At 34.7% G+C, this 16,937-nt stretch overlaps 2 protein-coding genes across 2 annotated transcripts; both read right to left on the bottom strand.

Moving 5' to 3' along the window:
• Positions 1-908: 908 nt before the first annotated feature.
• On the bottom strand, positions 909-3,623 carry LOC140836201 (transcription initiation factor TFIID subunit 7-like). Its single transcript, XM_073201591.1, has 5 exons — positions 3,278-3,623; positions 2,152-2,285; positions 1,950-2,069; positions 1,482-1,551; positions 909-1,069 (listed from the first exon to the last, which is right to left on the bottom strand). Exons 1-5 carry the CDS (start codon positions 3,390-3,392, stop codon positions 909-911), a joined length of 600 nt encoding a protein of 199 aa, XP_073057692.1. The 5' UTR covers positions 3,393-3,623.
• Positions 3,624-6,651: 3,028 nt separating this feature from the next.
• LOC140837373 (transcription initiation factor TFIID subunit 7-like) lies at positions 6,652-13,747 on the bottom strand. The gene is made up of 6 exons (XM_073203507.1): positions 13,702-13,747; positions 12,637-12,783; positions 8,208-8,341; positions 8,006-8,125; positions 7,539-7,608; positions 6,652-7,110 (listed from the first exon to the last, which is right to left on the bottom strand). Exons 2-6 carry the CDS (start codon positions 12,749-12,751, stop codon positions 6,950-6,952), a joined length of 600 nt encoding a protein of 199 aa, XP_073059608.1. The 5' UTR covers positions 12,752-12,783; positions 13,702-13,747; the 3' UTR covers positions 6,652-6,949.
• Positions 13,748-16,937: the final 3,190 nt, after the last annotated feature.

A 16,937-nucleotide genomic window follows, 5' to 3' on the forward strand; every position in this document is an offset into this window, starting at 1 on the left:
GGAGCTTTGGAGAAAACCTGTTAAAACCAAAGGGAAAGACTAACAAACTTGAGTAATAATTTCACGAATAATGACGACATTGATTCACAAGTATTCGGAAAGCAAATGTGAAAAAGTTCAGCTATTGGCAGCAAGCAAAATTGTAGTAGGACATGATTATAAGAATCAAACAAGCGACAGTCCTAACAACCGAAAAGATCAGAACCTGCCGACAAACACCTAGAAGAATCTACCATGAATTATGCTTCTCAAGAATATTAAACAGGCATTTTACAGTAAGGTCAGCAGCAGAAAACTCAAAGTAATAAAACATCTGATAAAGGATATGCACATCTATAGGCTAATATAATACTTGAAAGTTCCAAAATTTTGATCGACCAAATCTTTTTCCATGATAAATGATGAACCACACCGTACCAAGAAAACAATAACAGAGCTCGCTGCACATACATAGGAGTTGCTGAGTAGGTGGGCGAAAGATAGGAAAATAACAAATACATTGGAAAACAAAATGCTTGCTGCGTAGCATTGAACACCGAAAAATATACATTACAGAAAAAGAAAAATGGATATTTTTCTCCACTTGTACAGCAAAGCACATTAAGCTACACTTGGGGCTCAACAACAAAATTCATGCATCTCATGTCAAAAATACAAAAATCAGTCTAATTCAACTACAAATCAATGGACATGCAATATCATCCATAAAACTATCGATTTTCAAGTTTATCACATTCCATTTACGGGGAGCATAATTCCGGAAAAAAGCTGCAATATATTAACAGCAGAAAACCATCAATTACTTCACTTGCAGCTATAGAGGAGATAGAAACGGAATTTTCTGAAGGCCATTGAAGACATCACATGTTTAAGGAGAGACATCCACATTATCATAACAGTCCTTTTGTTCAGATCGAGTCATCAGTGTCATCAGAATCTCTCCCATCAGGCTCCACACCAATCGACCCATCTTTAGGCTCAACGGGCTTTGCTAAAGGTGCATCAATTGATTTCTTACTTGCACTACGGGTATTTTCATAATATTCATCTTGCTCAGCCATTTCAACACGTAATCAAAAGGTCAAGGAGTGCGGAAATAGAGTCGTCAACTCACAAGCATTTAATGAAACAGAGCATCCCAATTTTGGTGACTTACAGGGATTAATAGAGTTCTTTGTTACCAAAGGCTCTAAACTAAAAAAAAAGAATTTGATAAGTACACTATAATAAAAAGGTGTTTGTCCATATGATGGATTTTGGAGATTTACAACTAGAGAATCAAAATCTACTCTTCAAAAGAAACTGGTGATGAGTATTTTGGTATATGATTTGGGTTTTCCTTACACCACAGTAACTTTCCAGGAACTCATGCACTCATGCAATCATCATGCCCAAAAACCCGCACACCGCAAAAAGACACAGAACACAAACATAAACAAAGAGAGAAGTAGAGAGAGTGTGTAAAAAAATATATAGGATATCAATATTCTCAACTGTTCCACCAGCCATGATTTTCTGTAAATCTTTCTCTACACGACGTACAACCTCAGGCTGCAAAATGTAAACAGAGACATAGCACAAAATTAAAAAATAATGGTTCACAAACACGTTGTACAAATAATTTGAAATTTAAATTTGTATATATCGGATAAGAATAATTTAGGTGATCAGATAGGATTTTTTATTCTCTATTTTTTAAAACAATAGGATTTTCATATCCCCTAATTATTCGAATGTAAATCCCCATTGTACTCTATACAATGTGTCATATGTTCAACAATTCCTCTCCTTTGACTTCTACAATGTAAACTAGAATCAAGCTACGACAATGTTAAATAAATAACAAAAGCTTATAGAACACCTAGTAATGAAACTCTATGGTCTGTTTCAGGAAAAAACTTAATATAAAGCGGCAGATAAAATTTAAATTGGCTTAAAGTTACTAGCACATTTAAATCTGGCTCTCTGCGGAATCTTCTCCTCCGAGCATCCCTCATTGGTGGTGTAAGGCCATGTCTGTGCTCTAATTGTTCAGGAATATTGTCGTTGTCCTCTCTCACCAATATCATCTGCACAACTCTCTATAGTTAACAAACCTAATCACAGCTAAAGCAGACAAGATTGATAACTAATAAGGAGAAGTACACCTACTTGACCAATGTCTGCACTTTTGATCAACACATTGTCGTCATAAGTCTTATATGATTCCACAACAGTGAGAAGATCCAAGAGAGAAGCAGGGAATTGGTCATTTCCTATAATGAATTTGCCAGTCCTTCCATCCTCTGACATAAAGATAAGCCATATAGCAGCAAACCAATTGATATAACATTAAATTCGAATTCAATGGTACTCTGTAAACATCCCCAAAGTTTCCTTTATAAACCAGGAATTACTAATCAGCAAAACGGGTTGGCATTTTGCAAGTTACTCCTCGAAGGCTTGGTTATTGGTAAAATATGAGAGTGACATAGATTCCCAAAAAGAGAGTTCATTCGGAAAGAGTTAATTGTTTAGGACACTAGTAAATACTTCACGGGTGGTATGAAATGACATTTGTAAAATAATCAACCAGTTTTCATTTGTAAATGCATTTTCATTTTAGCAAATATATTGGCATGTGAAAACAGCGATAAAACTGAAAGAAGATTATAACAAAAAGGATTTAGATGACCACCATATTTTGAAGACAAGGATGACAGTAGCGGCAAATTCCCAGGATGGATTATTAAAAATAAAAAAAATTATGAAAAGAACCATTAGTTGAAAGCTAAAAAGCGAAAATAAATCATTCTACTTCTTCTTATTTTGTGCTTGAAGAATGACCAATAGCAAGCAGGATGAGTAAATGACCAACTCACTAAAATAATTGCAATCGAAGGAAAACGTCTTTTACCTCAAAGAGCTATGAAATCATTTCATTTTACATTTCTTTCAATCCCATCTAAGACAAAAGGCTCTATAAATGAAATGCATAGTTCAACTGATAGGAAACACGCGATCTAATCGAAATGCATAGTCTCTAATCTCTAAAACATACAAAAAGTTAAATGGAGTATCAAGTCAAGTCTCCTAGAAAACATTAATAACTTACGCAGGCAAGGCCAAAATTCCACAACACTGACTTAGTCTTTAATTTCACAGGTTTCGAGTTCGTTTTCCAATGGAATTGTTAAAACCTGTAATTCTGATACCAATCCACAAAAAGAGTTTGGAAGCTTAAAAAATCACGATATTGGGCGAGGGTGAATAGAAGGTGAGTTACTGTGAGACCAACCCGAAAAGGATAAATCCATGGACTTGTCTTCGGAAGAAGAAGCGGGGTCATTCAACAGCCGCTCTATCCTCTCCGCAACAGCTGGCGGCACTCTGAGTATGAATTGCTCCTCCATTGCTGTTGTTTTACTCCTCTTGATCCCCACAACTGCTTAATTGACAATTAAATAGAAACAGTGGATTTCACAAGCATTCAAACAATTTCAAACGGTAAGTTATAGCGATTATCACAAATATAATCAAGGATCAATCGAACATAGACATCAGTGAATAAATAAAAGAAAACAAAACACAAAATTCTTGCACCCTAATTGTAACCACGCCAATCCCTATACATATATGAATGATTCCTTATTCATGTAAAAAATAGCTCAAAAAGCAAAATCTCGCAAAGAAGGAAATGACGAAGAAAGACAAGTTCCTGTGATTTACGGTCACAAGCTTCTATGGTTTTTACACAATCTTTTCATTATCTTAAAATATTTTAATTTTTTTGAATATAAAAAAAACAAATATTAGAAATATAAGGAATTTTATTAAAACTATATATATGTAAATTCATTATTTTTTTATTATTTAGATTATATAAAATGATAAAATAATTCAATTTTTTTGTAAAATAACAGAACTTAAACCAAATGTCAAAAAAAAATTAATAGGATACTTTTATTAAATCTGACAATTCGTAAAAAATATACTAAAATAATGAGGTACTTTTATAAAATTTGTCAATTTGAAAAAAAATATTTTAAATTGGAAAAAAAAAAGTTAAAAATTCTTTTATTTTTTTTCTTTGTAAAGGTAAAAACTCAATTTAAATAATATAAAAATTTTGACTTTATCTTAGATTATGGGAATAAACCTGACTGTTTAATCAGAATCGTCGCTGATTAGCGACGATCTCTATGAAAGACCGTTGCTAACTTTGCGATTTTTTTAAATTGTTTTTTTTAATTTGAATATATATACATATTTTTAAATACTAGTATCCACTTAATTAAATTAACATTTTTGAATTTGTAAATGATCTATCAATAAATTAAATCTCAGGATTAAATATACGAACACGAGATGAAACTTACCTCCTGATATTTCGAGACTGAAATTCTCCACAGAATAAATTTGACAGAAGTTGAGAGAAAAGGTTGCGGATGTGGGGATTTTTAAAGGCCATTAGCGACGGTTTAAGAAAAACCGTCGTCGATCTCGTTTTGCGACAGCTGAAACCGTCGCCGATCTAATTCTGCGACGGTTAAAATCGTCGCTCATTAGCGACGGGTTTCGTCGCTAACTAGCGACAGTTTTTTAGGATTGTCGCCGATCAGATTCTACGACGGTTACAATCGTCGCTCATTAGGGACCGACTTCGTCGCTAACTAGCGACAGGTTTTTAGGACCGTCGCAAATTAGCGACATATATAATTAAACCGTCACTAGTTAGCGACGTGTTTAAGGAACCGTCGCTACTTAGCGACAGTGCAATAATAACCGTAGTGAAATAGGTTTTTCAACATATTTAGCCACGGTTTTCATTAATTAGCGACGGTTTACTGAAAACCGTCGCACATTAGCGACAGGTTACGAATACATCGAGGATCTCTTCTCCGATACCATGATAGTGTAGATAGTCATCATCTTATGGAAGAAATATATTATTGTGTTTTTTTTCACTATTTTAATGTACAACCTTTTTCAAAGATACATATACAAGCAACAGTTTCTGTCAAATATTAGCTAAGAAGCTTGTTTGGCCCATGATTGCTGATTATAAAAAATATGCAAATTAAGGTAACTATACAGTCTCGATAATCACGTCAATCTCAACATCACAGATATAATATCAGAGGTGCAGTGCACGTTCTGCCCCAAAAACGTACCCTACTGCCCTCCATGCGCGGGTGTGGTAGAAGCTTAAGCGCGGGTGCGGTGGCTATTGAAATCGAAAATCCACTTTCTGCCCTTACACCGCGGGTGCGGTCTACTTCTTGGCGCGGGTGCGGTCTCTCTCTCTCTCTCTTTGTCAATAAACTTAATTTGCAACGTCACTTCTCCACGTCTGTTCTTCCATCGCCTTATTCATAATATATAACAATTCAAAAGTATCAAACTAAAATCTCGGACATTACATAAATTGACTGAAAATAATATTTGGTTTCAAGGTGCAACATTAGGTTGAAAAAATGAAATTTTACAGTGACGTTATGTGGTTGAATCTAATTAAATTCATTTAAAAATAATTCGACTATTATATTTAATTAGGTATATTAATTCGAATGTTTAATAAGTAATTTTGAGAATTTTGTTGTGAATTAATTATTTAATTTATTGAATTTGAAACGTAGATTATAAACTTGTCTCGATATTATTGTGTGTCTTAGTCGTTTTTAAAGAATTTGAATTTTCGTCTAAATTAATATTTTAAATTTTTTGCTTTAGTTAATTTATTTAAATTGTTTAATTTATATCATCTCAACCTAAATTAGAAAAAATAATTCACATTTTAGTATCTAAACATGGATCTATGTGGATACGATATCTGGACTCATCATCCAATAACTATTACATGACCTAATCCGCTTGTTATAATTATTTCCAACCCAAAATGGTCGGTCATACATGCACCATAGGTTCGGACAAAAACTACATATCATGCTAATATACCATATAAAGCAGAGTATTCTTTCCCAAATCCCCAGTGCTGTAGGAAATGTATGAAATAACTACTACACGTGACAAACACAAATATTATGAATTCTCTACTGATTGGAGCTTTGGAGAAAACCTGCCAAAACCAAAGGGAAAGACTAACAAACTTGAGTAATAATTTCACGAATAATGACGACATTGATTCACAAGTATTCGGAAAGCAAATGTGAAAAAGTTCAGCTATTGGCAGCAAGCAAAATTGTAGTAGGACCTGATTATAAGAATCAAACAAGCGATAGTCCTAACAACCGAAAAGATCAGAACCTGCCGACAAACCCCTAGAAGAATCTACCATGAATTATGCTTCTCAATAATATTAAACAGGCATTTTACAGTAAGGTCAGCAGCAGAAAACTCAAAGTAACAAAACATCTTATAAAGGATATGCACATCTATAGGCTAATATAATACTTGAAAGTTCTAAAATTTTGATCGACCAAATCTTTTTCCATGATAAATGATGAACCCCACCGTACCAAGAAAACAATAACAGAGCTCGCTGCACATACATAGGAGTTGCTGAGTAGGTGGGCGAAAGACAGGAAAATAACAAATACATTGGCAAACAAACTGCTTGCTGCGTAGCATTGAACACCAAAATATATACATTACAGAAAAAGAAAAATAGATATTTTTCTCCACTTATACAGCAAAGCACATTAAGCTACACTTGGGGCTCAACAACAAAATTCATGCATCTCATGTCAAAAATACAAAAATCAGTCTAATTCAAATACAAATCAATGGACATGCAATATCATCCATAAAACTATCGATTTTCAAGTTTATCACATTCCATTTACGGGGAGCATAATTCCGGAAAAAAGCTGCAATATATTAACAACAGAAAACCATCAATTACTTCACTTGCAGCTATAGAGGAGATAGAAACAGAATTTTCTGAAGGCCATTGAAGACATCACAGGTTTAAGGAGAGACATCCACATTATCCTGACAGTCCTTTGGTTCAGATCGAGTCATCAGTGTCATCAGAATCACTCCCATCAGGCTCCACACCAATCGACCCAGCTTCAGGCACAACGGGCTTTGCTAAAGGTGCAGCAGTTGATTTCTTACTTGCACTACGGGCATTTTCATAATATTCATCTTGCTCAGCCATTTCAACACGTAATCAAAAGGTCAAGGAGTGCGGAAATAGAGTCGTCAACTCACAAGCATTTAATGAAACATAGCATCCCAATTTTGGTGACTTACAGGGATTAATAGAGTTCTTTGTTACCAAAGGCTCTAAACTAAAAAAAAAGAATTTGATAAGTACACTATAATAAAAAGGTGTTTGTCCATATGATGGATTCTGGAGATTTACAACTAGAGAATCAAAATCTACATAACTAGACTTTTCAAAAGAAACTGGTGATGAGTATTTTGGTATATGATTTGGGTTTTCCTTACACCACAGTAACTTTCCAGGAACTCATGCACTCGTGCAATCATCATGCCCAAAAACCCGCACACCGCAAAAAGACACAGAACACAAACACAAACATAAACAAAGAGAGAAGTAGAGAGAGTGTGTAAAAAAATATATAGGATATCAATATTCTCAACTGTTCCACCAGCCATGATTTTCTGTAAATCTTTCTCTACACGACGTACAACCTCAGGCTGCAAAATGTAAACAGAGACATAGCACAAAATTAAAAAATAATGGTTCACAAACACGTTGTACAAATAATTTAAAATTTAAATTTGTATATATCGGATAAGAATAATTTAGGTGATCAGATAGGATTTTTTATTCTCTATTTTTGAAACAATAGGATTTTTATATCCCCTAATTATTGGAATGTAAATCCCCATTGTACTCTATACAATGTGTCATATGTTCAACAATTCCTCTCCTTTGACTTCTACAATGTAAACTAGAATCAAGCTACGACAATGTTAAATAATTAACAAAAGCTTATAGAACACCTAGTAATGAAACTCTATGGTCTGTTTCAGGAAAAAACTTAATATAAAGCGGCAGATAAAATTTAAATTGGCTTAAAGTTACTAGCACATTTAAATCTGGCTCTCTGCGGAATCTTCTCATCCGAGCATCCCTCATTGGTTGTGTAAGGCCATGTCTGTGCTCTAATGATTCAGGAATATTGTCGTTGTCCTCTCTCACCATTATCATCTGCACAACTCTCTATAGTTAACAAACCTAATCACAGCTAAAGCAGACAAGATTGATAACTAATAAGGAGAAGTACACCTACTTGACCAATGTCTGCAGTTTTGATCAACACATTGTCGTCATAAGTCTTATATGATTCCACAACAGTGAGAAGATCCAAGAGAGAAGCAGGGAATTGGTCATTTCCTATAATGAATTTGCCAGTCCTTCCATCCTCTGACATAAAGATAAGCCATATAGCAGCAAACCAATTGATATAACATTAAATTCGAATTCAATGGTACTCTGTAAACATCCCCAAAGTTTCCTTTATAAACCAGGAATTACTAATCAGCAAAAAGGGTTGGTCATTTTGCTAGTTACTCCTCGAAGGCTTGGTTATTGGTAAAATATGAGAGTGACATAGATTCCCAAAAAGAGAGTTCATTCGGAAAGAGTTAATTTTTTAGGACACTAGTAAATACTTCACGGGTGGTATGAAATGACATCTGTAAAATAATCAACCAGTTTTCATTTGTAAATGCATTTTCATTTCAGCAAATATATTGGCATGTGAAAACAGCGATAAAACTGAAAGAAGATTATAACAAAAAGGATTTAGATGACCACCATATTTTGAAGACAAGGATGACATTAGCGGTAAATTTCCAGGATGGATTATTAAAAATAAAAAAAAATATTATGAAAAGAACCATTAGTTGAAAGCTAAAAAGCGAAAATAAATCATTCTACTTCTTCTTTTTTTGTGCTTGAAGAATGACCAATAGCAAGCAGGATGAGTAAATGACCAACTCACTAAAATAATTGCAATAGAAGGAAAACGTCTTTTACCTCAAAGAGCTATGAAATCATTTCATTTTACATTTCTTTCAATCCCATCTAAGACAAATGACTCTATAAATGAAATGCATAGTTCAACTTATAGGAAACACGAGATCTAATCGAAATGCATTGTAGAGGCCCGAAAATTCATGCTTGAAAATTTGCGGAAAAATTAAAAATTTTCTTTTAAACTAAATGAAGTATCAAATTCATAAAATAAACTGTTAAATAATGTTAATGTTTAAAAATAGCAGCGGAAGAATTTAATGTTTGCAAAGTAACAATTTAAAATAATTCAACAAGAGATAAAATGTTTGAGCATAAAAAAATCGTAAGTGCTGAAAATGAGGTCCTCGGGTTCCACTACTGTCGACTCGAGCTGGCTTACTGGTCCCCGCCCTCGGTCCTGATATCATCAGTACCTACAACAATCAAGTCTAGGGAGTCTAAAGACTCAGCATGCATATATCGTAAATAACAAGTAAATAATATAGTAAAATTTGCATGGGATAAAAATATCATGTCATGAGGCATAATGTGAAAATAACTTGTCATGAGCAATTATAATACGTGCATAACTGAACTGAAAATCATAGTGAAAATGTTTGCTCCTTGGAGCCCTGTCATGAAATAACTTGTAATAATTTTCTGGTGAGATTATGGTCTACGCATGTGGTCCCTGAACTGAACTGACCGGTAACTGGCGACCGGGCCTGTAACTGGCGACAGGACTTAGTAATGTACGTCTGATAAGACTACTGCCACAGTACTGAGTGAAACAACTGAACTGACCGGTAACTGACGATCGGGCCTGTAACTGGCGACAGGACTTAGTAATACTCTCATAACCGGTAACTGACGACCGGACCGGTAACTGGCGACCGGATTTAATCATGATAGTAAAGTGACCACAAACAATATCGCATAAATCTCAAAATGAATATTTTTGCACGTAATATAATTAGATAACATCATTAAATATGAACAATTTCGATCTTCTTGCATCAAAATCATGTACTTGCGATATTTAAAAATACCTATATGGCTTGATTGAAGAGTGAAAGAAGATATATACATGCCTTGGTTTTGTTTTGACAGAAAACAAACAAAATAACGACGCGGCGCGGCGGAGACGGAATGCTCTTCACTTTCTCACTTTTTCCCTCTTAATTCCTTTAAACCAAGCATGCACCATAATTATTATAATAGCGTAAAAATCGTAAACGTGATGCATGAACATTTAAAAATATCATGATTTGTGCTCAGGGCGCTGCCAGGACCAAAACCTCACCCCTGGTGCAAAATGACCATTTTGTCCCTGGAATCCCAAAAATTATCGTTTCAACCCTGGACTTCTAAAATTGACCCGAAGCTTAGCAGACTCTTTAAAATGTCCCAAAACATATTTAAAACTATTCTTAGACGTAAACTCGAGCTAAATCCATAATTTAACTGATTCGTTTCAAAACTTAGACCGAGGTCCCGGTTTTAACCCGAATCGACTCGAAAACTTAACCAAATTTTCCCAACTTTCTACCACAGTTATTATACATTTAAAAAGGCCCTAAAACCTCACAAACCAGCCCTTAAACTTTCGAAAAATAACCTGGACCGCGACTGAAAAGAAAATCAAGCAACCCCACCAATTAAAACAAAAGATCCTAGGCACTAAATTTAGTTCTATCGGTCCCATCTTCCAAGCTAATTGGTACAGCACTTAAACACCCTTGCTGGACTCCAACCAAACTCACCAAGACCTCATGGACCAGCCCTAGCTGCCTTACTGATCATGGAACTCTCCCCAAGCAATCATTCGACAGTCCCCTTCCAAGAACAGCTACCCGAGCATTCGATCCGACCATGGTACGAGACCAGCTGTGCTCAGCCCCTCCTAACCCTTGACCAGACCCCACTGGACCTATTTGAGCCATGGATAACCCACCATGCAACCTACATCGTGAGCAAGACCACTAGGGACCGTAATCTCCACAACCGAGCTAGCCTACCCGACCCCGCACCTCGCGATCAACCCTCTGGACGTGACCAGCTGTGTATGGGCCACTGTGAACCACGTTTCAGGCCCTTTAGGGGCTGTACCATGGCTCGGTTCGGCCCCCTAGCAGCCGATCCTTCCCTCCTTGCCCGAACTAGCCCCACAGTTCACTACTCCCTTAAAACCCGATCGGTCCTCAAGCCACACCTCTAGATCTCATCTCTAACTCATATATCTCATCATCCATGACGTGTTGGTCACCCAAAACTCGTGGATCAGCAGCCCCCTTTCACAAAGATGCAAGAAAACGTGAGAGCATCAAAACATGCAAGTTCATGTCAAAACTTTCAAAATATGATGCTTCATGAATGACCAACGAATTTGTCATGAAAAACCGAAAATAACAGCATATATCATAGCATATATCATGGTGTAAATGATGAGAAAGGAGATACATAGCGTGCCTGATTAAATATTTGATGTACAAAGGCTCGAAGTGACACGAAGCTTGAGCTTGGAGGAAGAATGGAGCACCGAATCTTGCTGCTGTGGAATACCCAAAAGAGGAGGCTGATTGGAGGAGGGTGGGCGGCTGAATTAGGTTAGTGGGGTGCTAATGACTAGGTTTAGGTTAAATAGATAATTAGTGGCTTATTTATATAGGTAAGATTAGCTTATGGCCAAAATTTGCATTTTAAAAGTTTTAAAAGGGTTTTAAGCTCAACAAACTTAAAAGTAAGCTCATTAAATCCAAACGCACTCCCGAAAAATATTTCGTGTTGAAAAGATTTGAAATATTAGCCGAACCCTTAAAAAGTCTCCCGAATCGATAAAATTCGCGTATCGTTAAGAATTAAAATCATGCGGGTAAGAATACCCAAAAATTCCCATTTTTGAAAAATAACCTTAAAAATATTTTAACTTAATTTATAACAATAGATCGTGTAATAAAAATAATTTCTTGAAAATTCTCCGGTCTCCGTTCCTCGATCAAACGTGAAATGCACCTAGAAATCCTAATACGTGAACTTTTAAAATTTCATGAATTAAATTCTTCCATGCATGAATTATGCATAAAGTGCATAAAAATAATTAAACATAAATTAATGAAATAAACATGCATTTAATGCTTTAAAACAATTAAATAAAATACCAAAGAAGTTTAATAACTTGCATGCATGCCAACTTTTTAAATTATATTTACTAACATGCTAAATTACCACTTCTTAAATAAGTCTTTATTAACTTATATCAATACTCCATCTCCAGTCCGGCCTCACTTATTTTACTAAAAAGATAACAATTAAGCTACTGCGTAAAATAAATAAATTTAAAGAAAAGAATTTAAATACTCATAAAATAAAGATCATTTTAATTTTAAATACTAGAATTATGCATGGCTTATACGCAGTCCCATTTACGGGTTCTACATGCATAGTCTCTAATCTCTAAAACATACAAAAAGTTAAATGGAGTATCAAGTCCAGTCTCCTAGAAAACATTAATAACCCACGCAGGCAAGGCCAAAATTCCACAACACTGACTTAGTCTTTAATTTTACAGGTTTCGAGTTCGTTTTCTAATGGAATTGTTAAAACCTGTAATTGTGATACCAATCCACAAAAAGAGTTTGGAAGCTTAAAAAATCACGATATTGGGCGAGGGTGAATAGAAGGTGAGTTACTGTGAGACCAACCCGAAAAGGATAAATCCATGGACTTGTCTTCGGAAGAAGAAGCGGGGTCATTCAACAGCCGCTCTATCCTCTCTGCAACAGGTGGCGGCACTCTGTGTATGAATTGCTCCTCCATTGCTGTTGTTTTACTCCTCTTGATCCCCACAACTGCTTAATTGACAATTAAATAGAAACAGTGGATTTCAGAAGCATTCAAACAATTTCAAACGGTAAGTTATAACGATTATCACAAATACAATCAAGGATCAATCGAACATAGACATCAGTGAATAAATAAAAGAAAACACACAAAATTCTTGCACCCTAATTGTAACCACGCCAATCCCTATACATATATGAATGATTCATTCTTCATGTAAAAAATAGCTCAAAAAGCAAAATCTCGCAAAGAAGGAAATGACGAAGAAGACCAGTTCCTGTGATTTACGGTCACAAGCTTCTATGGTTTTTACATAATTTTTTCATTATCTTAAAATATTTTAATTTTTTTGAATATAAAAAAAACAAATATTAGAAATATAAGGAATTTTATTAAAACTATATATATGTAAATTCATTATTTTGTTATTATTTAGATTAGATAAAATGATAAAATAATTCTAATTTTTTGTAAAATAACAGAACTTAAACCAAATGTAAAAAAACATTTAATAGGATACTTTTATTAAATCCGACAATTCCTAAAAAATATACTAAAATAATGAGGTACTTTTATAAAATTTGTTAATTTGAAAAAAAATATTTTAAATTGAAAAAAAAAAATTAAAATTTTTTTTTTGTAAGGGTAAAAACTCAATTTAGATAATATAAAAATTTTGACTCTATATTAGATTATGGGAATAAACCTGACTGTTTAATCAGAACCGTCGCTGATTAACGATGATCTCTATGAGAGACCGTTGCTAACTTTGCGATTTTTTTAAATTGTTTTTTGTAATTTGAAAATATATACATATTTTTAAATACAAGTATCCATTTAATTAAATTAAAATTTTTGAATTTGTAAATGATCTATAAATAAATTAAATCTCTCGATTCAATATACGAACACGAGATGAAACTTACCTCCTGATATTTCGAGACTGAAATTCTCCACAGAAAAAATTTGACAGAAGTTAAATGAAGTTAAGGTTTGAGAGAAAAGGTTGCGGATGTGATGATTTTTATAGGCAATTAGCGACGGTTTAAGAAAAACCGTTGCCGATCTCGTTTTGCGACAGCTGAAACCGTCGCCGATCTGATTCTGCGACGGTTAAAATCGTCGCTCATTAGCGACGGTTTTCGTCGCTAACTAGCGACAGTGTTTTAGGATTGTCGCCGATCTGATTCTGCGAAGGTCGAAATCGTCGCTCATTAGCGACGGTTTTCGTCGCTAACTAGCGACAGTTTTTTAGGACCGTCGCAAATTAGCGACATGTATAATTAAACCTTCACTAGTTAGCGACGTGTTTAAGGAACTGTCGCTACTTAGCGACAGTGTAATAATAACCGTCGCGAATTAGGTTTTTCAACATTTTTAGCGACAGTTTTCATTAAACCGTCGCTAATTAGCGACGATTTATTGAAAATCGTCGCACATTAGCGACAGATTATGAATACAGCGAGGATCTCTTCTCCGATACCATGCTAGTGTAGATAGTCATCATCTTATGGAAGAAATATATTATTGTGTTTTTTTTCACTATTTTAATGTACAACCTTTTTCAAATATACATATACAAGCAACAGTTTCTGTCAACTATTAGCTAAGAAGCTTGTTTGGCCCATGATTGCTGATTATAAAAAATATGAAAATTAAGGTAACTATACAGTCTCGATAACCACGTCAATCTCAACATCACAGATATAATATCAGAGGTGCGGTGCACGTTCTGCCCCAAAAACGTACCCTACTGCCCTCCAAGCGCGGGTGCGGTAGAAGCTTAAGCGCGGGTGCGGTGGCTATTGAAATCGAAAATCCACTTTCTGCCCTTACACCGCGGGTGTGGTCTACTTCTTGGCGCGGGTGCGGTCTCTCTCTTTGTCAATAAACTTAATTTGCAATGTCACTTCTCCACGTCTGTTCTTCCATCTCCTTATTCATAATATATAACAATTCAAAAGTATCAAACTAAAATCTCGGACATTACATAAACTGACTGAAAATAATATTTGGTTTCAAGGTGCAACTTTAGGTTGAAAAAATGAAATTTTACAGTGACGTAATGTGGTTGAATCTAATTAAATTCATTTAAAAATAATTCGAATATTATATTTAATTAGGTTTATTAATTCGAATATTTAATAAGTAATTTTGAGAATTTTGTTGTGAATTAATTATTTAATTTATTGAATTTGAATATGAGACGTAGATTATAAACTTGTCTCGATACTGTTGTGTGTCTTAGACATTTTTAAAGAATTTGAATTTTTGTCTAAATTAATATTTTATATTTTTTGCTTTAGTTAATTTATTTAAATTGTTTCATTTAATTATAATTAATTTATATCATCTCAACCTAAATTAGAAAAAATAATTCACATTTTAGTATCTAAACATGGATCTATGTGGATACGATATCTGGACTCATAATCCAATAACTATTACTTGACCTAATCCGCTTGTTATAATTATTTCCAACCCAAAATGGTCGGTCATACATGCACCATAGGTTCGGACAAAGACTACATATCATGCTAATATACCATATAAAGCAGAGTATTCTTTCCCAAATCCCCAGTGCTGTAGGAAATGCATGAAATAACTACTACACGTGACAAACACAAATATTATGAATTCTCTACTGATTGGAGCTTTGGAGAAAACCTGCCAAAACCAAAAGGAAAGACTAACAAACTTGAGTAATAATTTCACGAATAATGACGACATTGATTCACAAGTATTCGGAAAGCAAATGTGAAAAAGTTCAGCTATTGGCAGCAAGCAAAATTGTAGTAGGACCTGATTATAAGAATCAAACAAGCGACAGTCCTAACAACCGAAAAGATCAGAACCTGCCGACAAACACCTAGAAGAATCTACCATGAATTATGCTTCTCAAGAATATTAAACAGGCATTTTACAATAAGGTCAGCAGCAGAAAACTCAAAGTAACAAAACATCTGATAAAGGATATGCACATCTATAGGCTAATATAATACTTGAAAGTTCCAAAATTTTGATCGATCAAATCTTTTTCCATGATAAATGATGAACCCCACCGTACGAAGAAAACAATAACAGAGCTCGCTGCACATACATAGGAGTTGCTGAGTAGGTGGGCGAAAGACAGGAAAATAACAAATACATTGGCAAACAAACTGCTTGCTGCGTAGCATTGAACACCAAAAAATATACATTACAGAAAAAGAAAAATGGATATTTTTCTCCACTTGTACAGCAAAGCACATTAAGCTACACTTGGGGCTCAACAACAAAATTCATGCATCTCATGTCAAAAGTACAAAAATCAGTCTAATTCAACTACAAATCAATGGACATGCAATATCATCCATAAAACTATCGATTTTCAAGTTTATCACATTCCATTTACGGGGAGCATAATTCCGGAAAAAAGCTGCAATATATTAACAGCAGAAAACCATCAATTACTTCACTTGCAGCTATAGAGGAGATGGAAACAGAATTTTCTGAAGGCCATTGAAGACATCACAGGTTTAAGGAGAGACATCCACATTATCCTGACAGTCCTTTGGTTCAGATCGAGTCATCAGTGTCATCAGAATCACTCCCATCAGGCTCCACACCAATCGACCCAGCTTCAGGCACAACAGGCTTTGCTAAAGGTGCAACAATTGATTTCTTACTTGCACTACGGGCATTTTCATAATATTCATCTTGCTCAACCATTTCAACACGTAATCAAAAGGTCAAGGAGTGCGGAAATAGAGTCGTCAACTCACAAGCATTTAATAAAACAGAGCATCCCAATTTTGGTGACTTAAAGGGATTGATAGAGAGTTCTTTGTTACCAAAGGGTCTAAACTAAAAAAAAATAATTTGATAAGTACACTATAATAAAAAGGTGTTTGTCCATATGATGGATTCTGGAGATTTACAACTAGAGAATCAAAATCTACATAACTAGTCTTTTCAAAAGAAACTGGTGATGAGTATTTTGGTATATGATTTGGGTTTTCCTTACACCACAGTAACTTTCCAGGAACTCATGCACTCATGCAATCATCATGCCTGTTACGCCTTAAACGCATACAAATCTCGAGGATGAGATTAATGTTTTTAATGCTGTAACATATCCCAAAGTTTTTGTTTTGATGATACCAAAACTTGGCTTAAAAAT

Source organism: Primulina eburnea, chromosome 7 (genome assembly GCF_022965805.1).
Source record: "Primulina eburnea isolate SZY01 chromosome 7, ASM2296580v1, whole genome shotgun sequence".
NCBI lineage: Eukaryota > Viridiplantae > Streptophyta > Magnoliopsida > Lamiales > Gesneriaceae > Primulina > Primulina eburnea.